This window comes from Dryobates pubescens, chromosome 17, assembly GCF_014839835.1.
Source record: "Dryobates pubescens isolate bDryPub1 chromosome 17, bDryPub1.pri, whole genome shotgun sequence".
NCBI lineage: Eukaryota > Metazoa > Chordata > Aves > Piciformes > Picidae > Dryobates > Dryobates pubescens.
Window position 1 is genome coordinate 11167353 of NC_071628.1, and position 27804 is coordinate 11195156.

At 38.0% G+C, this 27804-nt stretch overlaps 1 protein-coding gene across 1 annotated transcript in view; it reads right to left on the reverse strand.

Moving 5' to 3' along the window:
• ADAMTSL3 (ADAMTS like 3) overlaps positions 1-27804 on the reverse strand; it is a 185765-nt gene that overhangs the window by 58075 nt on the left and 99886 nt on the right. Inside the window, exons 7-12 of the mRNA XM_009897286.2 lie at positions 24601-24727; positions 15671-15745; positions 10303-10460; positions 9205-9316; positions 6386-6524; positions 4773-4823 (exon numbers count right to left, since the gene is read on the reverse strand). Coding sequence (XP_009895588.2) covers positions 4773-4823; positions 6386-6524; positions 9205-9316; positions 10303-10460; positions 15671-15745; positions 24601-24727 — 662 coding nt within the window. The remainder of the gene's footprint in view (positions 1-4772; positions 4824-6385; positions 6525-9204; positions 9317-10302; positions 10461-15670; positions 15746-24600; positions 24728-27804) is intronic.

The following is a 27804-nucleotide window of genomic DNA, read 5'->3' on the forward strand; positions in this document are numbered from 1 at the left end:
AACTGCTGGACTTGGCCTTCAGATAAGCAAACACTAATCCTGCATGGGCTTTTGAAGCTTGCTAACAACTCTTTTCCTTAGTAACTTGCCTTTCTCTCTCTCTAACCCCTTTTTGGGGAAAAAGGGAGGTAAGGGGGGGAGAGAGGGGGTTCCAAAGAGGGGATCCCTCCCTGAGGGAGGGATTTTTGTTGTGTTATTTGTCTTTGCTGTGTATTTCTGTGTATATATTGTAAATACCTGTATATATTGTGTTATATATAACCTGCTTTCCATATATGCTTGTAAATATATAGCTTTTGCTCTTCGACTGAGTTAGCTGTGGTTTCTTACTCTGTGGAGGAGGGAGAGCTAAGCCCTCTCTCAACCTACCACACTGAGTTTAATTACAGGAATGATTTTGCTTGCAAAACAGTCTAAATCATCTAAACAGAATATTTGTCACAGTTAACTTACATCACCACATATACTCCTATTGCCACTGACAGAAACCAGGAAGCATACGTACTTCATATTATATGAAGTCCTAATACAGGTCTGGCTGTGCTGACTTGAGGGTGTTATTAGCCACAGTTGCTCATCACTGCCCAGATTATGCAGATTACTCTTTAAAAAGTCTGTTGAAATAATTTTTATGCGAACTGGAAATGCATTGGCTAAACCCAGCCATTTCATTTCAAATTATCTTTATCCATAAGGGCTGTGAACAAATTAAATTGTGACAGGTACCATTTGGCTGGTCAGCACTGCAGTTCTGCAAGTTTTTCACCTTCATTAAAATGCCATTGAATGACTTTTTATTCACACTTTCCAAGTTGCTTCAAGCAAAAAGCAGCTGCTCATCCATTTCAGCTGCTTCAGCTAACCTAGCTGATTTTTCCTGAAGCAGAGCAAGGCACAGATCAATGAAAACTCACACAGCTCTGTCAACCAGTAGAGCTGTAGGGCAGTAGCCTCCAACATAAGGATGATAAATAGCCTGCTGGGAGGGAATGTCTTCTAAATGGATATCTGTCCATGATCTCAGACCTAACTACAACAAAGACTGAAACTGCTGCACCACCTGAAGTGAGAATTACATCAAAGTTTTACATGATTTATCTCTTGGTCTTAACATGTATGCACAATTAAGCAATCACTTGTCAATAAAAACTAATTACAATGATGCCTTGCTTCTGTAACATTTAGAGATAACAAGCTTCCATCACAGCATTTATCTATAGGTCCTACTGACCCAATGCAACTTTTCTTCACCCTTCGCTTCCTATATTTTGCTTTCTTTCCACCACCTACTCAAATTAAAGCTAAGCTCTGTGAAATCATTGAGTCTTGCAGCACATCTTATGGTTTATCAGTGTCTTGTTAGCTTAAAACTTACTCCTATTATAACTGCAGTGACACAGAAAGGATCATGAAAAAAATTATATCCCTTATGAAAAATAGCCTCAGCAAGTAATACAATATACAACCAAAATGAATTCATCAAGAGTGACTTAGCTATCATAAAGGAAGTCATAGACACAGAGTAGATGAGGCAAAGGCCCATAAATCAAAGGTAAATTTAAGTAATTATTACCTACTTTCTGTGATACAGAAGGTAAATCAAGGATCTTCCTATTTTAAGCAGTTCATTAAACTCCCTACAAAATCATATTAATCATGCTAAAACTCCACAAAAGAATGAGTATGAAACATACAGCAAGCCATGGAACATTAACTGTAGAATATATTCTCAGAAGCATTCAGAATAAAGCTGTATTCCTAGATACTGGTATCATATCACAAGTATAAAATATGTTTGAAGAGCAACAGTTACATTTTTCTATTACTTAAATGAATGGCTAGGGTTAACTCATTTTCTTTAAAATGTCAAGAACTAAAGAGCAATTAGCTGTTCAATGAATTAGCAGCTCATGGATTTATATACATAAGGCTCACTGTGCTGTATGTAATGCTAGCCTCTCAAGTGTTTATAGCACAAAGTTTTATAGTTGTTTTTCTTTATCTCATCAGTTTCGAACACACTCCAGATCCCATACTCCCATAAGCATTTTCAAGATGGAGTGAGGTCCGTGGCTACTGGGGAAAAGGGGGGTCTTGGGCAAGCAGTCAAGAAGATACTTTCCAGAACCCACAGCTGTCAAGGGATCTTCAACAGTCCAACAAGTCTGAAATAAATGGAGGCATTCCAAAAGCTTTAAAAGAAAATTTTCATCCTGGGAAATTTTTCTATTTATTTCAAAAGAATTCTCCATCTGTAAAAATATTTCAGTGGGGCATTTACAACTGCAGCCACAGGAGAACTCTTTCAAGATCTTGCGGTACGCACCATGACTTTCCCACAACTTCCTTGTGTGAATGGGAAAGTAGTGGTAAATGCCACAGGACTACATCACAGCCCTCCACATGGCCCTCATGCTATATAGGAGAGGTGATGTATGACTGCTGGTAAAGCTGAAGGAGTCTGTATAGCTTTGCTCAAGCATATCTACAGCGTTTTGGTTTTCTGCCTGCTTTGCAAGAACAATCTAGGGTTAGCATGTAAGAAACAGGTAAGAGGAAAAAAAAAAGAAAAAAAGAAAAAAAAAGGTGAAAGAAGCCCCAGCAGAACTGCACAGACTAATGCACTGCAGTTATTTGACAGGCAACAGCACAGAGAACATACATCATACTACACTGAAGAAAGACTTGCATCTGTGGCAGACCAGATTCACCTCACAATGCAGGTACACACACAGTGGCTGTCTCAGCTGCTGGTTTCTTTCAGAAATTCCAGCAAGCAAAGGTGTTCTTATACCTTCCTTGTGTTTATGTGACTTCTCAGAGGAACACAGCCTGCTTCCTCTCTCTGCATCCTGCTGGCTCCAACTCCTAGCCCTGCTTGGCCACCTGCCATCTTGCAGTTCTTACTCCTAAGCATTGTCCAGGAAGACCATGATACTTTCTGACTTTCTGACAGGACACACCTCCTGAGGTATCAAAACAAGGTGGGCCTTTGTGGTTCTCAGTGTTTGAAATAGGAGAACCTGCCCACAGCTTCATGACAGATATAATCTATCTCACCACAGTATCATACAAACGTGCTGAGCACAGTAATCACAGAGAAGTGGATTCAGTTTCTCTTCCAACTGGTCCTCAAGCCCTGAGCAGTTCAGAAGATTAAACAGTCCTGTAAATAAATTGTGCTGAGTTCCAGAGAAGATCTGAAGTACAAAGGAACTGGCAGAAGAAATGGAAGGGGAGAGACACAGAATACAATTATGGAACTCTACAGAATAAAGCTGTAGAGAGGAAAAAAAAGCCTCAGTCTATGTATGAAAGCCAAACTACATCACAGGACAGCAGATCCACAGCAAGAGTAAATTGCTACAGAAATAAACTATGACATTTATATCAGCTGTAATCAGTAGCTCCACTGAGGCATGTAAGTCTATGATTTCATTCTTATTACTTCATATCTTTGCTTCTTTAGAAAAATACACATTATTCATTTCATGACATAGTAAAGCAGAGGTTCAGCTCAGATAAACATGCATCCAAATCCATCAACTATAATTCTTTATATTAACAGTAAATCTGGCTCAATGCTTTTTAGTCATAACATTCTTTACCAAACATCTAAGCCATCCAGAAAAGATTTACATTCTTGTGATTTATTCAGGTAAAGTTAAAAAAAAAAAAAAAGGCAAAAAAGCACCAAACTGTGCTCTGATGACTTAATTTTAGGTAGTAGATATTCAAATAACCCAGTCACTTTAAAGTGATATGTCAGCCTTGATGGCAATAAATAGAGTGTAGGTATAAAGAAGAGCAGAAGAATGAGACCTCAAGTGAAAAATAATTTCTAGAGTCCTGTAACATAGGGAAGCCTGCTCTGTAAAGATATCCATTGCATAAATCTTTAAAATAAAACCCTTTCAAGATATTAAGTCAAATAAGAGTTTTAATGGAGATGATCTTCTCAAGCACTACAGCAGGAGAAGGCTTAGGGGGACTTCTCTTCTAAAGTTTTCCACATTTTTATTTTCAAGAAAAGCATACTAATCTCTTACTGAGAAGCTTATCATCCAGAGCACACTGAGTTAAATCACAAGTTTCAAAAATGTGTACAGGATTGTTATGAACTTGCTCTCCTGTACAGCAGAAATACCAGAAGGTGTTGCATGATCTTAGGACTCAAACAGCATATATGCAGTTGTGGTGGGTTTAGGCTATGCCTTTAAAATTTAGTTACAGATTTCGAGTAGAAAAGTAGAAAAACATAAATAAATCACTATTGGGTGTGAAAAGGAAAACCAAAGATTATTCTAAACAAATTAATTGGAGGAATATCTGCCATAAAATGGGCTGTACCTAAACAATTCTTTTCTCTTCTGATCTCTCTGCTTGCTTTGCTCGGGAGAGATTAACCTGCTTTTCAGCTGACCTTGGCTGCATTGTTTAGTTAAGTCTAACCCACTGCTTTCTCTCTGCTCCTTTCTCTTTTGTGGGAAAGGGGAGAGGAGGCAGTGGTAGGGCTTCCCTGGTCTCTGACCAGGGGGATTTTTGTGTTGTTTGCTAAGTGTAAATATCTGTATAATATTGCAAATACTGTATATTTTGTACATATTTATCGCATTCCATTGTAGACTGTAATTTTTGCTTGTAAATACAGCTTCCATTTGCTTCTAACTGAGTTGGTCTGGCAAAGTTAACGCTGGGGGGAAAATTTCAACCCACCACAGCAGTGAAAACTGGGCTAATGCTGACACATATGTTAACCTGATTATACATACCGAGGAAGTGGCTGGAAGTGGTCGTAAGGCATGATTTCTTTAAATCCATCACTGTCAACAAAATAAATATTGCATCATTATTTCTCAAACCCAAGATATATTTCTCATACCCAATCATCAAGCATATTGTGTAGAAGAATGTACTTTGAGTCATTTCCAATATGAAATGAGGGAATCTTACATTCACTACACGTTACCTTTGTGGCAAACAATGACTTGTATAATCTCTTCAGCACAGATAGAAATCTATTCACAGTAGAGTGAAATACCAGCCCCAAAACTGGAAATCAGCAAGCCTTCAGCTGTTTATTATCAGTAATCTTTTAGGTCTGTGCTATTTCATTAACAAGAAAACAGTTACATACTTCTATCTGTAAGGAAGACCACTAAGGAACTTGAGTAGCAGCGAAAAAAATGCATCAGGATTAATCCTGGATAGGTCCTGATCAGTGCTTAGGATCCTTCCAGAGCTGTGTTTTTGAATTGCACAGCACAAAGCAGGCATAGAGCTTCACTTCCAACGCTAAGAAATACAGTACTACATCCAGTAGTACTTCTCTTTTTCTGTCTGCATAAGCTAAATTTGCCAGGATAAAGATAATTATGTCTTTTCTTTCATTAAATTTCCCTTTCCAGCATTGCAACATTTAGCACCCATTGCCATTAAGCATTACTTAAGTCTTACCATTCCACATAGCGATCAACTCTCCAGGCAAAAATTTGGAAGCCTGCACATCTATAACTGTTAGAGGCTACTATCAACAATTATGCTCAACAGGAATGAAAGGAAATGGACAGTTGAGCTATAGGAAATTAAATCCATTGAGAGTGTTTCCTTTTCTTCTTGCATATAACTCTAGCTTGGCCAGCTGGCATATTAATGTGAGGTTCTGGGACTTGATACTGCAATGTTATTTTAAGATTCTTTAGCACAGCCAGGAAACCTCACCAGGCAATCCAAAAGTTAGTTTGAAATATTGTAGCGCAATTCAATACAGTTTCTGTATACTATAACCTTTGTAATTTGGCAATAATATTCTGTGGTATTTGTACCACAAGTATATTTACTTTGAAGAGTCCTGTTGTGTTTGGTTGGTTTGTTGGTTTGGTTTTTTTTAAAGTCTTAGAGTGAAAAAACAAAAACAGTACAAATGAAGAAACAAACTGGTATGGTAGGCAGATGAATAAAACAAGTTAAAACCATGTGCAAAGCTTGTACACTTACTGAGAACTGGAGCTACTGTCTGTCTAATGACAAATCCTGAATGGTACCATCAATAAATCCAAAGGCAGGCAAACAACCTCTCCTCCTCACACAACATCAAAAAAATCCTGTGCTACTGCTGTACCACTCAGCAAAAGACAAAGCTAAATGGACAAAATTATATTTACAATACCTGCATAAAGCAAAGTCTCCTGTTCTGCAACACTGAAAAAAAAAATTCCACAAATCTGCTGACAGTGGTGCCTGATACCAGCCTTTAGAGCGTGCAATAATCAACCCAGATTAAATAGTTTTAAAGATGAAAAGAACTAGAATTAAGTAAATATAATTGCTTGTTTATCAGTGGCTGACTATACTACACAGTTACAATATATTTTTCCATACAAACCTAGAAGGACAGGGATCCATGTTGCATTCTTTTAGCTTGGGCTTTGGTTTCTTATTTTCTGGGTAGTAATGACAGTAGTGGTCAGGAACAACACGCTTCAGACGAATATCCACACATTCAGCTGAGTTAAGCTGATAACCTAATGCAGAAGCAAAACCAAATTTTAGTAATGAACATAAATTAAAGCAGTTTTATACCTCCCTCCAGAAAAGGTGAATTAATTGAATTGATTTCCTGTGTTACTCTTCAGTTTGTTTTTAAGCAAGGAAGCACTGCATGAGATCTTCACTTGAGGCAATTCAGCATGACGATTATTTTAACCTCTTTTAACATTAGATGAGACTCTGGCACATTATTTTAATAATAATATAAATATAAAGGCACACATATTTTGGTGATGTGGGAATACATGTACTGGAGCAGCTCACCTGTCACAGAGGCAACCCTACAAAGTCATATGGTGCTACTACACATTTCACAATTTGTAACTGTCCTGCCCCAAGAAGGAGTTACCATGTGTGCTAGAGAGCTGTATTATGCAATCATGCATGCTAAAAAACCCCCAAACAATAGCTTAGAAAGCCAGAGGAATTGCAGATGAGATCCAAAAACATTGCTAAGTTAATCTAGAAAACCAAGAAATAGTTTCAAGAAAATTCCTAGCTGAAGAGCCAACAAAAGAAAATCTGAAGTAACTACTTAGTGGAAAGAAAATGGGAAAAGAAGAAAAATCTGCGTGGATACTGGTTACTAGAAGTTTTACAAACCAGTAGGCTGCTTTTTTGGATAGGAAAAAAAAAAAGACGCATTCTAAAGAGGTGACCTGGCCTTAAACTGAGGACATGAGGAGGACATTGTTGCATGTGCAAAGAAAAAAGTTTGAAACCACAAGAATTACCATACAAACAGAGTCAATAAACTAACAGCAGAAATCCCAGTATCTACTGCAAATGCTAATTATCATGCATCGATGGCTTCATTTATATGTCTGTTGGCAGATTCAAAGTGTCATCGTGCAAGAGAGTGATAATCATAAAGAATTTGACAGTTCCAGTGCTCAAAGCATGTATGTTCCAGCTCTTGTAGATATTGAAAGGAACCAAGAGATAGGCCACTTGCAAATAAGATAAACACAAGTTTTAAACATTATTGCTCGTTGAAGCTTGACTGTGCTTTCCAAGATGCCCATTACACTCTCCTTATCCACACATGGAGATTACAGAGGTAAATGTAGAAGTAGCATCCAAATAAGGAATGGTGGTGCACTGATTCCAAGTCTGTGTTGTGAGGAACTTTAATCTTTTACTGCCAGTAAAGGATGCCAAACAGACAATGTGGATACTAATTCTGCTTTATGATAACAGGTTAAAGCCAGGCAGCTGCAATACAACTCCCCTGCATACCTCAGTAATAGGCCACTCAGCACTACTTTCATGGGTAAGCAACTGAGTATGAGGAGTTTCTGTGCTTTAGTTACTGGCCTCTCTCATTACTGCCATCAAGAGTGTTGAGCCCTGTTGATAGATACCACTTTCATATTGCAGACATGAAGCTATAGGCCATTACTTAGGTACAGCTAATTTAAAAAAGACTGAAATGTAGCTATAATTTTCAAGCCATAACACCGGTTTGAGTAAGGCTGGATTTAAGCTGGTAACACTGAAGGTAAATAAATCCCTTGGGTTATCCATTGCTTACAGGCAGTCCTCAAACATAACTGTGATGCCTTCCTTGTCAAATAGGTTAGAGAAAAATTCCAACAACCCAGCTCAATCGAATCACCAGAGGATATGTGCTGTCACTCACAGTTCCAGCAAGAATCACACTTCCTAAGGCCAAGTACCTTATAAGATACAGCAGTTTCCTGTGGGACTACATACTATACACAGATACTGTCTGCATTTCAGATTAAAGTGAGGTGCAAGTGCCAAAATGGATGGTCCATAAAAAGATCCCTAGACTCTGCTTGTACTTTAAACATCTTTTATTCTTGTTACTTGTGTAATTATTTAAACCACATTTGTACTCTCAAAGGAAATACACCAGTATCGCTAGTCTCCTGTCTGTTTTTCTGGTGACCTGAGTAATGCTAGCTGGACTGAAATAGCTATCTACAATGTCAAACCCTCCTCCTAACATGAGGTCACACTCTGCAGAAACAGACATGATATGCAATGAGCTGGACTGGATGAGTAGTAGTAGCAGAGCTGAACTGCAGTTCATCTAGCCATTGTATCATCTGTAGGGCTTTAATCAGGATTAGACACTACGGTACACAACTTGCTGTTCTAACTACCGTCAGGACTAAATCTCTCAAATCAGACAACCAAAGGTATTGATAGCAGCTGTTCTTTAAGTTCTGTTTACTTTGCTTCCTGTGTAACTAATTTCTAAACTAAGTGTTCTAAAACTCTCCCTTACGTCTACCTACTGTGGCCAGAAATGTATTCTGCTTTCAGCTGTTGATTATTGTTATTTTAATATCTTGTTGTATTTCTTTGTTTACTTTCCCAAAGTATCGTCTTTGAATTGTCATTTTCTACTTTAAATGTCATATCTTTACTTCTTAGTCAAAGTTCTTACTCAAACAATCATTCCTTATGGAATAAAATTACTTCCAGTACTATCAGGTATAAAAAACCCTATGTTCACACTAACTTGACCAACTTACCTGCTATTCTGCCATTTATTTTTCTGAAGAACCACCAGTGTGCAAAGAAACATGAACATTTAATCAATGGAAATGGAGAATGAAGGTTGTAAATCACCTACTTTCAATCTTCAGCTGTAAATACTCCTAAAGAATTGCCATTACTTACCTCCTCCACATGTTACTGTGCAGGGGAAGAACTCTGTTTGTCTCCACTGATGACTGATGGGTTGATAGAAAAAGAACTGAACCACACTCTCCTTTGATCCAGAGTACCTGGTCTGAAGAAATTTTCATTACAACACATGTGTATCTTGTACTCGTTTTTTCATGTCATTTCAAAGCATAATTCATATATAATAGCATTGCAACAGGTAATATTATATAGGCATAACACTTTTATAAGGTATAGAGTACAAACTTAATATTGCAACAGCCAAACACTTGTAAGATGCTGTGTTGTTCAAATTATTCAATGCAACCTGACTATTTGAACACCCACCCTAGACTGGCAAAGTTCCTAATTAATTGTTTTATTCTGTCTTATCACTTTGTTAGCAGAATTTTTAAATTTGCTGGAAGTTAGTCTTTAACTGACTAAGTCTAAGCACACTGGTTCTCCTTCAGGCAAGCCTAAGTGCACATGTGGTGCTGGAGATGCAAAAAAACCCCACACCTAATGAAAGTCTATTCCTACATCATGACAGATAAAGCCAAGTGGTGTGACAATACTGAAACATCATTCATTTCCAAGGGAAAACTCTATAACCACCTTCCTTTGGCAACCAAACATTGGTAAGTTTCTACACCTAAGTATCTGCAGGTATGATGCAAGCCATGGCTATGCTATCTGAGTAGAAGAGAAACTTAAAAGCATTAGAAATAATCAGGAGTTGGAACAGCAGTGTCTAAGGGAGACTTCAGGATTCTGGTGGAAGCAATCCTCAGATTCAATAGGTGGCAGGCTTCAGTTGGATTAACACCCACCCACAGCCCAGCATCACCCTCTAACTCTGTCAGTAATACTTAAAACAAAAGCTCTGGAAATTTTTACCACTGAAGACACTGTGGTACTTTCCACCACAGCAAAGACCTTGCAACATTTTAATCTGGATACACTTAGCATAAATCATCTCTGGACTGTATTTAGTTTCCTCATTTGCTAGCTAAAAGCTTTTGTTGTATTGCCACAACCTGACAGACCGTCACCTACTCTGTTGCACATAATTGCAGTATCTTTGTAGATTTGTACACAGACACATCCCACCTTGATAATGAAATCTGCTCCAAGAGGTCCCTGGATCTTTATGATTTCCCTGTCTGTACTCTTCTGAAATTCAACAGTTGTATTTTCTATGACAAATGTTCCAGGAGCATTGAAGCTGTGCTCTCCCGTGTCTCCTTGCAGTGTCTTTGACTCTATAACTACAGAAGAAACACACAATTAGTAAACTGTTAAAACAGAGGGGGTTTTATTTTCAAGGAAGTCACAAAATAATGTTAATGACTTTGCCTTGTGAGTAACAGCCATATATGTACATTAAAAAAAAACACATAGAATACTTGTCATGAATATTAGCTTTTTCACATTAAAGGGTGATACATAATTGCATGACATGCCAGCACAGGAGTATCTGCCTGAACACACTATTCTTTCACATCAGAACCAATTCTGAGACAGTTTTTCTTACACCAAGTGCTCTATATAGTTATAAAGCAATAGATTGAGCAGGACAAGCTGAATGAAACTCAAGCCAAATAGAATCAATACACAGACAAATAACTCATACTTCCATGCAACTCAAAAGCCTAGCAACATCAGTCTCTAGAGAATCCTGAATGGTGTCAAACTCACCAAACACTCACCACAATACCTGCATCACTTCATGCATTCCAGAGGTCATTAACTCAACTTTGAATATGTCCCATGTGAGCAAAAAGCACACAGGAGGTGGGTAGCTGCAGCACTGCCAGATGGATGTCCCTTCCTCAGAACAGGTGGTGATGAAAACCCTTTTTCAGCTGTTCTGCACTCCTTGGAAACAGATTAAACTAACAGCCCACAACCTCCAGAAGACAGATGAGGCATTTTAGGACTGAGTCACTTCCAGCAAACTGACTGAACTATGAGTACACAAAGCTAAAGGAAGACATTCATAATAAAGGTAGAATTTTGGGCTCTCCATAACACAGCATACAGGCACAGCAAGGTACATGACTTGAAATACACTTGTCTGGTTACAGAGCACCGCATGAGAAAAGAATCTCCTATGAGCTCCAAGATAGCTAAAAGGAACTTTCTGATGAGCCATGAATACCCTCTTTCTCCAACTAACTAGCCATTTTTAGTACTTTAAACAGAATTAACTAATTCAGGCTAGATAATTAAGGTTAAGAGCATCTGGGTTTACCGGTACCAAAACCACTCTGAATGCTGTAGTCCATCATCACTGTTTTATTTCCTCAGATCTTTTAAAACACAAAAGTGTTCTAGAGCATCCTCAGCCAAAAGAGTAAAGAAATTCTGGAAGAAATTAATTTCCTTGAAAAGGCACCAACCTTAGCCCAAGTTTCTAAGCCTTATGCTCATAGGTACAACAGCTCACACACATGGCTGAAAGGAAGTTTAAGGAAGGGTAAATTTCTAGAAAATTACTTTATGTTGATCAAAGTGGAGGAATCTAGTGCTGAATCCAATGTACTTTGTCAAAGAGAAAAAATAAATCTCTAGGACTCAAAGTGACCCATTGTTCAATATGTTTCCATTAGGAACAAAGAAACAAACAAATCACAGAAAAAACCAAGTATTTAGACCATTACTCCACATTTTTGTTTATCCTTTCTACAAAAATTTTCCCTCCTGACTGCATTACAAAATAACCTTTTAAATATCCAGAAGTCAGCATTCTTGGATTAAGCTTCTGCATGCCTTGACCTCAAATATTGCTTAACAGTAAGCATTAATGCATGGTGTCTGTTATTCTGTCATTTTGTTGAGTAAGAGTCCAATCAGCAAATATCAAGGTCTTCTAACTCCACATAATGTGAGCAGGATCCTCAGAAGCATAGGTCCCCTTTGAAACTAGTGTTTAAGATTGCAAAGGAAGACATCTGGCTGTTGCAAGAAGATGCTAAAGATGTTGATTTGGTGACCTGAGCTGCATTACTTCATGGTCTTTAAGCTAATTTGCTCAATTGAAAGAAAAAGTATGGTTTTGTAAGCACAATGCCAGGACAACCAACAACACAACTCACTTAGCACTGACATACATTTATGCTAGAGCTACATTAGATTTGAATCCAAAGCATGTGTTTACTTGCAAGGTCCAGCTAAACAGTGATAGCCTGTATTTCTGGAGGTCATGTCAGTGAAGCTTAGAACAGCTGCTCAGATTTTCCCAGAAGTGTATCACACAGGGAGATGAAGAGCCGTTCCACAGCACAACAGCTAACTATGATGCAATATATTCCTGTTCAGTAGTACCTAATGCTGACCATTGCTGGCTTCTCAAACAGAATGAAACCAAGCATCTAGTAAATGTAACACACATGTAATATAGCAATTCCTATCAGGGAGCAGTTTCCCCCCCAAAAAAACCTATTTTATTGATTTCGGAGCAGCCACTGGGAAAGAAGGTTTCACCAACTGGCTTACAGGCAAGGTTTATAAATAATTCATCAAGTATTTACTTGTTCTGCAGGGTCCTGTAATCCTGGAGAACTAGGATATTTAACTTCAGGAGTAAGCTCCTCCATCCTAAGTAAGGGGAATAGTTCCTTGAGGTCTTTAGGACTCCAGATGCACAGAGTGGTAAGGACAGGGAATTCTCTTGAGTGCTTACCTGATTATGTGCCTAATCAGATAATTACTTGTGCCAATGACCGGTAACTGTCTATCTTTGTGGTACTTCCCTTACCTTACTGAAAAAGAGAGCCTTTTCTCCAGGGAAATGCCTTGTGCAGCAGTGGATGAAAGATGTACTGCAAAGGCTTCCCACACTCTCAAGGTCAGGCAGGAGTAGAGCACTGTGGCATGGCAAACTCACTGCAGATACAGTGTAGAGAGATGCATGGAAGAATTCTCAGGGAAATAGCTCCTGTTTCAAGAGCAAGATACAAATCACATTGCTACCAAAACCTCCTTTCCCTCCCGCCATGTGATTCATTTGTAGATGGCAGGATACAAGGCCCAAAATAAAGCACACATTCTTTTCAAAATGCAAGAAAAACTGTCTTCCTCCTAGCATCTGTCAAAAGACAAAGCACTGCATAGATGTATAGCTAAATACTGCCAAGTAATGCAAACCACTGTAAGTGGAGAAATTGACATAAAGGGGAAAAAGTTTCAGTTTCTTTTAGTGAAGTTTAACCTCCCTCAGTTCATGACCTCAGTTATCTAGTATTAGCCACTTGTAAAAATATTAGCTTCTGGTTTTCCTTATTCTTCTGCTGGAGGATTAATTTCAAGGAATTTACATCTTTCTTTTTATTCTAATGCTCTCAAAACAACTGCTAAAAAGCCATAATATAGTTCAAATCAAAACCAATACACTGAGACATTTTATTCCTAACTATTTTTGTACTAATTATCTGGTTATTTTCCACCAAATCATTCACAAAACCCAGGCTGACAGAATGGACAAGCAAAACCTATCGTAAAAAACCTGAAGTAACACCTTTGCTCCCTGATGAATCTGTTGCTGGTCTTAGAGGGTACACACACAAACAAAATACATATTCTTACCAGCTAGAAAGAAATGCAGCCTTTCCAAAACACAAAGCTGCTGATTTAAAAACTGTTCAGAGCATTTGTTTCAGCTCTCTTATGCATACATCTCCAAACACATTTCCATTTTTTATTAATCCAGCAGCTGTGTTCCCCTGGAACAAGTGCAGATTATAAAGCCCAGGATGAAGCACAAAAGAACACAAGATAAAGGGAAAAATGCCAGACATTCGAGTGCTCCTCAAGCATTTGCTATCACTGCTGACTTGAGTTGAAGTGTGAACATTTACTGGCAACAGGAGGCAGTATAAAATTTAACAATAAGTAGTCCCTGCTCCACCTGTTAAATTTGACTCCGTGCAAGCCAGGAAGAACACCCCTGACAAATGGAGCCATACCAGCACATACCCACACAGAAATCCATGAAATTGCAAACCAAAGATCACTTGATACTTTCTGTCGAGTGACACACATAATCAGAAAGGTGGACAAATGCATTGTCCCAAAGCATCAGTTATTGAAGATCTGTGTACAAAGACAGAAGCAATTTCACCTCCCTCCTCCTCACAACAGTTTTCACTTGTTTTTCACCTCTGTCATTTTAATTTTAGGTAACAAATGTCTAAATCCTCACAGATTTGCAAACAGATGTGCTAGAGGAAGTGGTTAAAGGAACATTTCATAATTTTCATCCAGCTAGAGAACTAGCCAAAGGTAATGCCAAGCCACAGCTTCTTTATGGAACCACCCTGGGTAGGAAGCCAGGAGCACTCTGTACTTAGTTACCAAGTTGCTGATGCATTCCTCAGGAGCTTTCCAGAAATCCCCCAGGAGCCACTGAATCTCGTACTTTTTCCTCCTATAAAGCTAAAACAACAACTTCCTTCTGCAAAACTACTTAAGAAAGACAAAGACTCCTGATATAAACAGGTCAAGATCACTCTTTCATATATGCCTTGTGACAGTTTTACATTAGTATTATTTATTTCAAGATAAGGTCAGGTTTTTATATTGTTGATACGATATACCTAGAAGTTATTGTTACTCTGGAGATGCTCTACGCAGAAGTCTTATTCAATACTTTTCCTTTGAAAGAAAATGACTATATTCTTCAAAGCAAACAAACAGATGAGCAATTTTCAAATAAAATGCATTTCTGACTTCAAGTTACATATCTTAGAACAGTAGAAGTCCTTTTTGTTTCTCTCATTCAGTCTTCCACTTTTACTAATACAAAAATGTTAAATGAATGTTTCATTTAATTGCTTGGTATGGCAGCCCCATTTATCATTGAAAAAAAATAGTTCTTTATGTAAAGTAGGCCTATAGGTAAGAAATTATGAGACAGTATCATCAGCCTGATAAAAAATGTTAGGAAACAAATGTTTAACAGAATAGCAAACTGCTTCTCATAGATGGTATGAATTGAGCAAAAGTATCAGAAGGAAACAGGACTTGTATAGTATATCTATTTTGTTTACCCTGCCTCATTTTTACCTAGATTACTTTTCCATCAACACTGCTCACTGGCCAAGTGTGACTTCAGCTGGACTTTTCACACTATCTCAGATTCTTCAACAGAAATCTGGTGCTGGGTTATGCAGGGGCTACTGATCCCACACATAATGCTTTGAAAGTAATTTTGATGTAATTGTTTGCAAGCAGTTTTAGATCCTTTATGCAAGATTTGGTTTAAATAAATTTAGAAATCACCAATATGTATACTCTTTCTTTTCCAAAGCAGACTTCCACCATTCTGTAGGACTATCTCCAGGCTACATATGAAAGATGGGAAGAGGAATTAAGGTCATGATCTTACCCATAATCCCAAAGTTTGAATGAATTCAGATCTGAGGCTTTGTTTTTACCTTCTGCCTATGAATAAATACATAAAACAGCTCAGTCATACCAAGGTGTGCTGGTCCTTTTAAGGTAATTCTCACACTGCGACTCCCATGTGGTACAGCAATCACGGTTTCTTCCCCTAGGAAAATGAAATAACTGTTTTAGACATTATCTTGCATCAGGGAATTTGCACATCACATAACTAGACTGAAAACTGTCAAATGTGTCTAAGAAAATATTTAGCAGGTTTCCCAATTTTTCTATTAAAAATAATCATATGTTACTTTATTAAGTACAGTCTACTGACTCTGTCTGCTATGCTGTGCAACTCTTATGACCTACGAATGGACTTGTAAATCTTTCTTGCTATTGGAAAATTATTTGCTATTAACAAAAACTACTGAGATGTCAGTAGTGTATTAGGAACATATTTATACTCTGTTGTCCTAGTTTTATTTCCTAATCACTGAATTGACATAAGGAATCTGCTAAGTAGTACTTCCCTCTTACAAAAATCTGCAGCTGCTCAGTCTCACTTTGCCCACACCTCATTTCCTGATGCAGGTCACAGCTTTAATAAGTGGTAAGACTTACAGGAAATAAATCATCTACTTAACACTAACCCTTAACCAATTACAGACCAGTTAAGAGCAAATATATATTAACTATAATGTGTATGTTATAACAGAATGTCTGCATCTAACTTACCATGTAAGATCATTCCTTCCAGTAAGTGCCTCAATTTAAAATTAACTATAAACTAAACCAGGCCTGAACAGGACTTGTCAATACAACACAGCTTTTGGCTGCCTGAAGGTTTCTTCATATATAAATGTACAACACACTTACTTCAGTTCACCTTACAAAGGCAGAAAGTTATTACTTTCCATTTCAAATGTAGGAAATCTGTGATTTGCCCAAGCAAACCGAGTTAACAGTCAAATCATCAGACCAGTCTTTCATGCCAACAAAAGCAGTCTCAGAAGAGGGTATGCAAAGTGTATGAGAGGGATATCCACAAAAGGATGAGAGAAGTGTCTAAACAAAGTGCCAACGTACTGGCTCCCATTTCTATCATGGCCCAGCTGCCAATCTTTTGAGGCTGGATGTGCAAACATGGACTCTTTGCAGGTACACCCTGCAGAGGATACTCAGACTTTCAAAACTTGCCTGAACATGCTCCTGTACAACCTGATCTAGGCAATCTGTGTTAGCAGGGGAGGTGGACTGGAAGATCTCCAGAGATCTCTTCCCAACCCTACCATTCTGTGATTCTACAGCATTAACACGCATTTAGGGGCTGGTGTGGAGGAAGTTCAGTTTTGTAAACTCAGAAACTAACAGAGGTCAGTGACATATTGGCTCCATCTAATATTTAAAGGAAGAATATTTGAGTTTAGTTTTAACTAAAAAATAGTTGAAGAATGTTTCTTACCACTTTAAACTGGATCCTTTTATAGTAGATGATAAATTATCAGCTTCTGCTTTACATCTCCTTAGCATAAGTATGAAATCCTGCCAAATGTTCAGGAAACTTCAAGCAAATAGTGCAATTATTTTTTTCTGAAATAAACACCTTCTTAGGTTACAGTTTTTATATCGCCAATTTCTAGGAAGGTCATTTAAATATATGAATTTATTTTGGATGTAATAAAATATGATCTTTATTAATTTCATACTTGGGTATTCCACCAGAGTGCAAAATACTACAGCAAGAACAATAATACAGTTAAGGAGCCCTGGAAAAAACATTAACTACTGAACCACTTAATATCTTTTTGCATCTTGTTTTTTCATCAGGCGAATTGCTAGAGATAGCCAGAAGGTAGTAGATGTGTGTATCTTTAAAGTAAGGAAATAACTACTGAATTCATATGTGCTCTACAGTATTGAGAGAAAGCAGGTTTGAGGGGCCCATCTGTCCCTATTTGGTCAGGAATCATATCCCATCTTGACAACCAACCAGCAGTTGCAGCACAAAACCTCAAATAAGAGTCTGATTACGACCAGTTCTGAATACAAGCAACTGCTGTTTTGAAGTGCAACCAGGGCGCCCTGTGCTGAACAGAGGAGGTCCAGATTTGCAGATGTGCAGAGATGTGTAAGACTGCTCCTCTTGAGAACAACCAGGGTCATTCTGCTGTTCTTATTCCACCTCCTTATAGCAAGTTCCACTCGCCTTGGCAGGCCCTGTTGATCCCTTTTCAGGATGCTTCACATTCCTTTAGCGCTACTACAGACATTCCACCCTCACCGAGGCACTCTCTGATATGGTCCAAAAGTCTCATGGGGGTGCTAAATTTGGTGTTTCTCTGTGGCAGAGACAATATTACCAAAGTATTTTATTTGCATTAGAGGAGATGACTGAATTCACCACCACAGCAATGTTCAAGCTCGGCAGCCCCACAGACCTGTCAAGCAGCCTGATAGCAGGAGATTCTTGTAATCTGACTGAGATAATGATGACCAAGGCCCTATTTCCATGAAATGAAGTAAATTATAGGAGGGGGGACATTAAGGGAAAAAAAAAAAAAAGAGAGAGAGAGAGAAAGAGAGAAGAAAGATAGAAAGATTCCTGGAATTCCAAACTTAGATGGGGAATTGAAAGAAAATGGGAGAGAGCAGACCTAAGGGACTCCACCTTCTCCTGAGGACAGCTCAGCTTTAACCTCCTATGAAACACTAGTTATGATTGTCCAGGTATGGCTCCAAAACTATGTTCCAAAGGTCTCTGGTTCTCAGTTGAAGCATATAATTAATATTCTTAAAGCAACACGAGGCCCTGTAAACCCATTTAAAAATGGTTATGCTGTACATTTCCCATTAAATCAGTAGGATCCACACTGTTAAAAGCAATGAACTCATACAAAAACACAGGGCAAAACAGCTATTCTGAAATCTGTACTTAGAAGTTCCAATTATCTTTCCCTGCCTCCCTCATACTATTTATGGATATTCAAAAGTTAATTGCAGACCTTTGTCTATGGCTGAAAATAAATAAATCCAAAATAATCTGGAACATGCAGAAACACTAGACTAAAAGAATCTGATTTGAGAGTCATAAAGCTCAGCTTAAAAAACAGAAATAGGCAAGATACTACACTGCTTCCACTGTAATGATTCCCAGGGGCACATGGGTCACCTATCTGCAACACCTGCTTGAAATGGGATTTCTGCTCTTACCAGGGACTCTCTCAGCAAACATCTGTGTGCTCACTACACACAGCACTTGCTGATTAAGCTCCTGGATTGCTTTTACTTTAGATAGCAAGGTTTGATCCTGTTTCTATGGTGTTAATGTGGATTTAGATTTTGGATTTCATTGAGAGCAAGATCAGACTCCCTGCTATGGTAAGACTGGGAGCTAATCCTCAGGATCAAAATAAAGGAGCCACATTCCTGAGCTCAATCCAATTCAGCAGGTTTTATTTATTTTTCCATGTGGGCCATGGTGGACCCATTTACTATTTTACATATGGGCCAGTTGGGATTTTTCCCTCTCTCCTCTTACAGCAGGGCAGAGAGATTATTTCAGGCCTATAAAAACTGTTTCTTCCCCTGTATTTGCTCAGCACTTATCTGCTGGTCCTCTGCTTCTGATTGAAGATCTATGTGCTCTCAAAATATGAAGAACAATAGTCCAGGCACAACCAATAGGACATGGGAACTCAAAAACTCCAAATGCCTTATTGCAGTGGCTTCCCTGATCCACTATAATACTAGGCTTAATTTCAGAAGACATTGGTGCTGGAGTATGTGCTGACCTGCCTAATGAGAAGAAGCTGTGCAAAGCCAAAGCGAAGTAAATACTCTTTAAGATACACCTAAACTAGGTAGATATGGGATGCTGAAAGCAGCAGTTACATATCCTGACCCTAAAAGTCACCCTACAAAATCTTCACAGGCATATCCCTTCTGTCCGTAAGTCCTTCCCAGTCTCCTACACTTTCTGTTCATTGGTCTTATGACTCAAGGCTGTCTTTTCATCTGAGAATGACACTACTTTGCATTGTTGAGTAATTACTTCTAAGACATGGTAACCTGCTTTAGAGACAGTTTAGTCTCAACTCATTTTATTTAACAAACTTCTTTCTACTTTTGGACACCTGTCCTAAAACTTGTATGCACTGGAGAAAATGTGCAAAGACACAAAGTAAGCAGCCCAGCAAGAAAATGGAACTCAAGAAAAAGCAGTATGAAATGAGTAGTGAAAAAGAGAATGCAAGAATTTCTCCATGTAAGACAAAAAAGATCCAGAAAATAAAGGAGAAGGCTTCATGATACCTGTAACAGCCCTCCCAAGGTACAACAACAAAACTAAATGGAACTGTAGACTGAAACAGGTGGTGCTAAAGACCCAATATCCACACTACATACACTGCAGGTGTTTCTCTTTGGACTAACTCTAGTTTGATCCCCATGGACTGCCTGTTCAGTAGCTGTTGGAGAATATTGGGTGCTTTTCTTGGGGACATCTTGCAGTCTAGCTTCAACCAAAAAGACAGCATTTATACTCTCTAAGGCCACTCCATGATGTGAACTGATGAGCAGTATGTCAAGACCACAATGAAATTTGCTTCAAAAAACATATTCCTTATCCAAACCTAAAAACTAATGTACTGGCATCCTATCCCTCCCCATACAGTTTTCCTGCCAAATCAGTCCCAATTCCCTCTCTTGGCTCTACATACAGCTGATTTTCCCCCTTCCTCTCTGAGTTTTTCTGACTCCATCTCCCACCCCAGATTCTGTGTCTAATCTCAGTCTTCCACTCTTCCTCTTTTTCCTTGACCCAATGAATCTGTACAGCCAGTCCTAGAACAGTCCTCCCGCTCACATCTCTTCCCTTCCCTGTATGAACTAATGTAACTTTTTTCCTGTTCAATTAGTCTCATCTTTTCCTTTCCTCATGTGGTCTCATCACTCTCAGTCGTAAGTATGAAGTTCAGAACAGTCAGAAGCTCTCCAGAAAAACCTTTTCTGTAATGCCTGAATGTGAAGCAAGAGACATCACAGGTAGCATCTCATGGTACCAAATCTACACTGCAGTAAAGTACAAAGCAAGAGCAACCTCAAGGATGCTATTTAATATCATACTCTGGAAAAGTAACATTTCAATTGATTCTAAGGAGATTGCATGCATATCATCTGCTTGTAGCTAGGACCAGTAACCAGATGAAGAACACCTGAAAAATCTGGTTTTCAGAAATATAAGATTTTACCATCCAAGAAACCTGTACAGAGCCTGAAGAGAAAGGGTTTGGGTTTGGTGTGTTGTTTTTTTGTTGTTAGGGTTTGGTTTTTTGTGGGTTGTTTTGTTTTTTTTTTTCTTTTGGGGTTGGGGTGTTTTTTTGTGTGTGGTTTTTTTTCTGTTTGTTGGTTTGGTTTAGTTGGTTTTTTGGATTTTTTTGGTTGGTTGGGTTTTTGGGTTTGTTTTGGTTTGGGTTTTTTGTGGTTGTTCCATATTTGTTTGTTTGTGTGGTTTGGGTTTTTGCTGGTTTTATTTTAAGGGTTGTAGTAAAATATGCGTTGATGTTCACAGACACTGCAAAATACTTGTCTATGACCAGAAGATCATTGCCTGCCAAATTTCAAATCCCTTATCCCTGATCAAGTCCAACAATGGGGGAAGTTAAGGCATATTAAAGGAAAGGTTTCAGGAATGTTTTGACAGTGGGAAACAATATGTTTTTCTCTGCTGTGTCCTTGGAATATGCTGAGTTGTTTTGGCTGAATTTTCTCCAAAACATTCAGCACCTGGCATGGAAAGTTTCTGACCCAACTGTTGAATCTTGGCAAAAAATCATTAGTATGAAGTAAAGTATCAGGCAAGGGGGGCCATTAGCTCCATGTATATTGGTTTGAAACATGGAAAAAGTTGCAAGGTAGCAAGTTGCCACAAAACTGAACAGGTGATGATACTGAACAAGGAAACCTGCAAAAGGCCTCTGTTTAGATAAATGACTAAAGTGTGCTTGGGGAGGATGACATACAAACCATGTGACAATTGTAAGTAACAGAAGTGCCAACAGAAATAACATGCATGGCAAGAAAACTCAAAGTTATCAACAGACAAACCTTCTGTGTGAAGCTTTTAGCAAAAATTTAAGAAAGGTAAAACTAGCAAGCATCAAACAGTTTGAGAAGCAAATGAAACCAGATTAGGGCAAGTCTGTGCCTTCAACTTCACTCCCTGTTAATTTCAAATCCAGCATCTTTTCTTCTTTCCTGGTATCAGAACCAGAACACTTTCCTACCATTTCTTGCCAATAATGGTGCAGAAAGCAGACATCAGGGCCCAATCCTACAATTTTTCCATGGGAACAAAGTGCAGTGGAGTTAATGGGAGTTCCATGCATATCATACCAGAAACATCAGGCCCATGATATCTCATTTCCCAACGGGATGGTACATTTTACAACCTATTACACTTTTTGTTTGAATATCATTAGTCAAGCCTTTAATCATTTTACCAGAACATTAGAATCTGGCTTGCTGGCATAAGTCTACCTTGCTTTGTCTTTCAAAGGCAATTAAGTGTTAGTGGAAAAAATAAAGAACTTTTGAAATGACAGTTTGTTTCATAATTTCAAAACAGTAGGCTTTCTTTTAATGCTGTTTAGCTTTCAGATCAAAGGCATTCATTTTATATAAAAACATATATCAAAAAGAATATACAAGTGAGTCTTTTATGTGAAATAATTTGCTATCAATGCCTCATTTTTTTATTTATTTCTTTTTTTAAAGGACCAAGATAACAAGACCCTTTCATTTTCCCTTGTCTCTCCTCTTTGGTTCTTGCTTTCCACCTAATTCTTTAATTTGCCTCATTGCACCGTAACATTTACATCCTGCTCACAACCTTACAAGCTGCCTCTTAAATACATGCCTGTCATGTGTTGATATGTAATTTCTCAACACTAGGTCTGAAAGGTTGCAAAATAATGTTTTGGAAGATATTGTGTCTCCCTTCACCGACACATCAGCACAAAGAAAACACAGCTTTGTTTTCACATTTCATTCACACAGGGGACACAACTCCTTCCACAGTTTTGAACAACTGGATCTAAAAAAGACATTGGCGTTACCATAATACCAAGAAAATAATCAGAAGTTCTGCTTTTAGTAGCATGTGTACTGTTTAGCTCACATGAATGATAATTCATTCATACCATCCAGTCTACCGCAGTTCAAGACAGAGCCAAAACCTGATAGAACTGATATCTTTTTCCCAAATGGTCTTTCTTTGTCTTTAAAGCACTTTCTTTCAGAAGGCACTGACTTATGACAGAGAAAACAATGAACCACAAGTATTCTTCATAACCTTGTCAAGGTAATGGGAGACCTTTGACCAAGCGATGTCAGTGGTAGTCAGCTCTTACCTATGCCAGAACATCACAAATGCAGCTGCATTTTCTGCCACAAAATGACTGTTTCAAAACTAGATCCCTTTTACCACTTTAACTGTGACACTTTTTATTTCACTTATGAACCATACACCCAGATTTGCCAATCCAGCAAGATCAGTCTGAATTGCCTTAGAACTAATTAGGGTGTTCCCAGGAACTGTCCTTCTCCAGGAGCATCTCTGTTGCTATAGAGCTGGAACAGACTAATAAAATTTGCTTCTGCTCCAGATGACCTGAACATTGGAAAGGGGGAGAGATTTTGTGTGTACACATATTTATCTATCTATAGACACACAAAACAAATACAACTTGGTAACACTACAAAAGTATTATTCAATCTTTCCTGCTTCACTAGTGCTTGCTCTGTGCAGACCCAAAGCCTAGAGTATTTAATAAGACAAAGTGAATAAAAAGTGGTCACTGTGATAAGTCTTTTCCAGCTCACTGTAAACATTCAAGATATTTGCTCAGTGTTTCATGATGAAAAATTTTACGGATTACTGAGGCACAAATGAAATCTCCACAGACTGAGCTACAACAGTACTGATATACATGCAGCTATCAAAGGTAGGTGAATTTGAGCTTGGGAGTATTGACTTTAGAAGTACCAAATCATCACCCTGTTGTCCTGTGGCTCTGCGTGAAGGCACAAACCTCAAAGGTTCTATCTCCATGTAGCAAATACATGTGATAAATGCACATTGTCAGCCCAGAAATGAAAAAAACAAACCCACCATGTGCAGAAAATATTTCCCATGATAAACACATGGAACATATGCTGTGAGACAAGGAGCATCATCTTTGAGGGTGGAAAGCACAAGTGTCAGAGGCAAGTATGTGACAATCCTTGCCTGGGTATCAAAACAGTCAGGTTCTTAAGACTCTAATTCTGATACCACCCCTTTCTTGCATTTTACATACTACTGAGACCTACAGAGTTGCTCACAGTAAGTCAGTAATTATTTTGAGAAAGAATGGTAACATTTCAGTCAAGCACACAAAAAAAGTATGACTTCTTTTCACCTTGTGCTTTGTGTACCATACATGTAGTTGACTTGCCTCTGAAATTCAATTGTCTTTAGACACTTAAAAAAAAAAAAAAAAAGAAAGAAAGAAAAAAGGCAAAGTTAAGTTGGAAACCAGACACTTTCAATCATGGGCCACAATTTCCATAAAAACATCTATAAGATGTTTCCATAATTTTAAAACACTACTGCAGCATTACATATATTGCAAGATGAGGATACCCTCTAAAATAAGATGTACATCTTGATGGTTATTCCTGATAGAGTCAATTGAGTAGCTCCATTAAAAAAAAAAATAAAAAAAAAAGGAAAAAGAAAAAGAAAGGAAAAAATGAAAAAGAAAAAAGCATATCTCAAATTCTTTCCTAGCTATACCCTAAATGTGTGGTATCCCTCATGGAATTTCAATAGACTAATCTAGCACAGACTTTAGTATAAGTAGCTTTGGAAAACTGCAAACAAGCATACAGCTAGGAGGTCAGCACTGCAATACGTATGTAAATATGTAAGCAGAAAACATATTCAAGGACGGATTATCATAGGATCAACTTGCAACCTACTTTTTTCTGGTGAGACATGTGCCTTAGCTTGTCCCCTCACAAGCCTGCATGTTGAACCATCTCCTGCACAGATTCCACAGTTGTCTTCCTTGGCATTGCTCCCAAGTTGTCGATCACAGCCTACTGCCTGCCAACATCAACACCACAGTCAGAAGGAGGGCAAAGCTGTAGTAGACATGCTCAGGTTTCTGGAATTTTATTTATTATGTTTTCCTTTTGATTTTATGAGCTGGCCTCATTCAATCAATGCATATCTTGCTATTTAAGGTTTTAAAAGCACACTGTAATTTCCATGATTTTAAAAGATGAACCACAACAACTGGTACATGAAGCTATTCAAGCATACGAAGTACATGAATCAGTTTCCCACTGCTTGTGAACAAATACTATTGAGCGTTATTCTTTCCAACACAAGGGACAACTATATTACTTACAATTTGATTTTCATAATCTGTTTAATTATGCCTGAGAAAGGATTAATGCAATGAAATAGCCCAAATTAAATATTTAAAGTGCACTCAGCCTTCAGCTTCACAGACAAGCAGCTGCAGGCCGTGCTCATAATCTAATGTTTTGGCCATTCAAAGTTTAACTGGCATTAATATAGATTTCCCATTTTCCATTTACATCAATGTCAATCACATGCATTTGCTAACCAGATTTTTAAAAAATTGGATGATTCAGTTATCACTTTTTCTTGTTTCTGAATATGAGACCCCATCTAGAAAACTTTGCAGTGATCATTATAAAAACACCCAAACTTAAGCACTGCCAGAAATTCCAAAAGCAAAGCTTTTGAAGTACTGAAAACTTTCCAAATGATAATGAAAACATTTTTCTGGGTTTTCTTTTCTCTTCGTATCAGTGACCTTACAAAAAGCATGGGAGAAAAAATGGAAATCACAGAATAGACAACATAGACTAAAATCACCTTCCTGCTGAAAGGGAGGTAAATATTTGATGACACCTATCTTACCCTTCCAATTTTTTAAAAGAAATTTGCAGGGAGTATGAAATACTGAGCAATGTGCTAAAAAGCACATTAGCCACTTCACATTTTCTCAAGTCAACCCATATGATTCTTACATCCACACATCCCTGATAAGCGCAGCTGATTTGTCATGGACATATACATTTAGTCAAACTCCAATCTGGCAAATGGATAGAAAGCACTCTGGAAATTCACAGTTAAAAGTAGTGCTAAAATTCTGAAATTGGCCAGCACATTGCTCTTCCTATATAAAAATGCTTGGAAGGGGCAGTCTTAGCTGCCAAGATCCACTGCATCTGTGCTATGCCAAAACTGACACACGATCCCCTTGGAGAGGTGAGGATCAAGCCTGCACGTAAAAGGCAGGGTTGGATCTTCCAGTCCAAGTTAAAGTACACACGCAGACACACACACGCTGCACAAATCATGAGCACCCACAGCCAAACATGGAGAAATCTAATCTTGAAGTTTCATGTGTCTACAGAAAAGACAGCAAAGTAGCCCCCCCCCATCCCACTCCTGTCCCTATTTTTCCATAGCCATACATCCTGCATTCTCTTAAGAGAAAGGCATTATGGAGGAAAATTTAAGACAGTTCAGCTGAGAGACATGTTGCACTGAACAGCATCTCCTTAATAGAGGGTTCAGATTTACTACAGAATTCTTCATTTAGCAGCAGGAAATAATGTTATTCCTGCAACTGATAGAGATTCTCATTCTATGTATCCCAGAAAACAAAACAAAACAACAAACACCATGAAAAAAAAAAAAGGTAGCCTAAATGAAATGATCTAATCTTAGTGTTAAAAAAACCTAGATGTTGGTGTGAAATAAATGAAACACATTGTAAAATCTGACCATCTCAAAATGGATGATTATTTACTACACAGAAGCTATATGGGAACACTACTGATAATTTCAGACTGGATTAAAATGTTTTCACTTGAAGATTATTTTTAATATTAGATCTTGGTTCATCACCAAGAATGAATAAAAACACCACATCTGAAACAGAAACTGACTGGACCACTGTGTGAATCAGAAAGCAAATACAGTTTTGAGAGCTATAGTAACTACAGTCTTGATACATTGGTCTAAAACTTCCAAATGCTTTGAATTCCCAGCTCCACAACAGACTGTCTTTTTGTTTTTAAAAATACTTTCTGTGTTTTTTAATTCCAGTCTCTGAGAGGAGTATAGCTGCGATTCCCCACATCACAGAGATGCTGCAAGAATAACTCTCCTAAAGATTCTGAAATGTTTAGATGGTGCAATGATGAGGACCATACCAGTAGTTGAGAGTGCTATATTTCTCTCAGGTAGACTTTTAAAGTATTTATTGCTCTCCATTGCTTCTTCTGCTCTTACTCATGTAAAGACACCAATAGCACATGGAGGCACATTTTTAGAACAAGTGTAATCTTTCCCCAGATCTCACAAACACATTCCTATTTCTCAGTGTAATCTCATTTTCTAAATATTAAGAATCTGTTTGTTCACTTATCAATTAAATCTCAAAAGAAAAATTAAGCTGTACATTGTGGTACTGTGTGGAAAAATTTCTAATTTTATTAGTTTAAGCTATTGTATAGTTGTTGGCTAGACCTCCTGCAGGCTTTTGGTGGGAGGAGGGTATAGAATAAGCAGAGTACTTGCAAGACCAGCCCATTAAAACCCAAGCTGATAACAATAAATAGACACACTGAGCTATTACACACAGTCACTATGAAAATAAACTCTCAATATATCTGACAAAAATCAAACAATTGTGCAAGCACAAGGCACTATTGTCTCTAACATGGAACGTAAGAAAAAAAGATAATCAGCACAGCAGCACACTTTAGAGGACTGGCTCAAATAGTATTATTGCTTATTTATTAATAATACACAAATATCACACAAAAAACCCCAACCAACAACAACCCAGTGCTGCTGGTTGCAACGGGCTTGGATGTGAGAAAAACTTTACAGTACCCCTGCCAGCAAAGGTGGTACATTCAGTTAGATGCTTTCACCCACCGTGGACTTCCTTCTGAGATTGTATCAACTGCTAGGAATAGGAAAATCAAGTAATGATATCCTGGAATACATTTAGAAAATAAATTACTACCACAATTTAGGCCTGAAATGAGCGCAGAATTTCAGATTTTGTTTCATGTGAAGCATCCAAAATTTCTGCAGATTTTAATGTGACAAACCTCCAATTTAGAGCT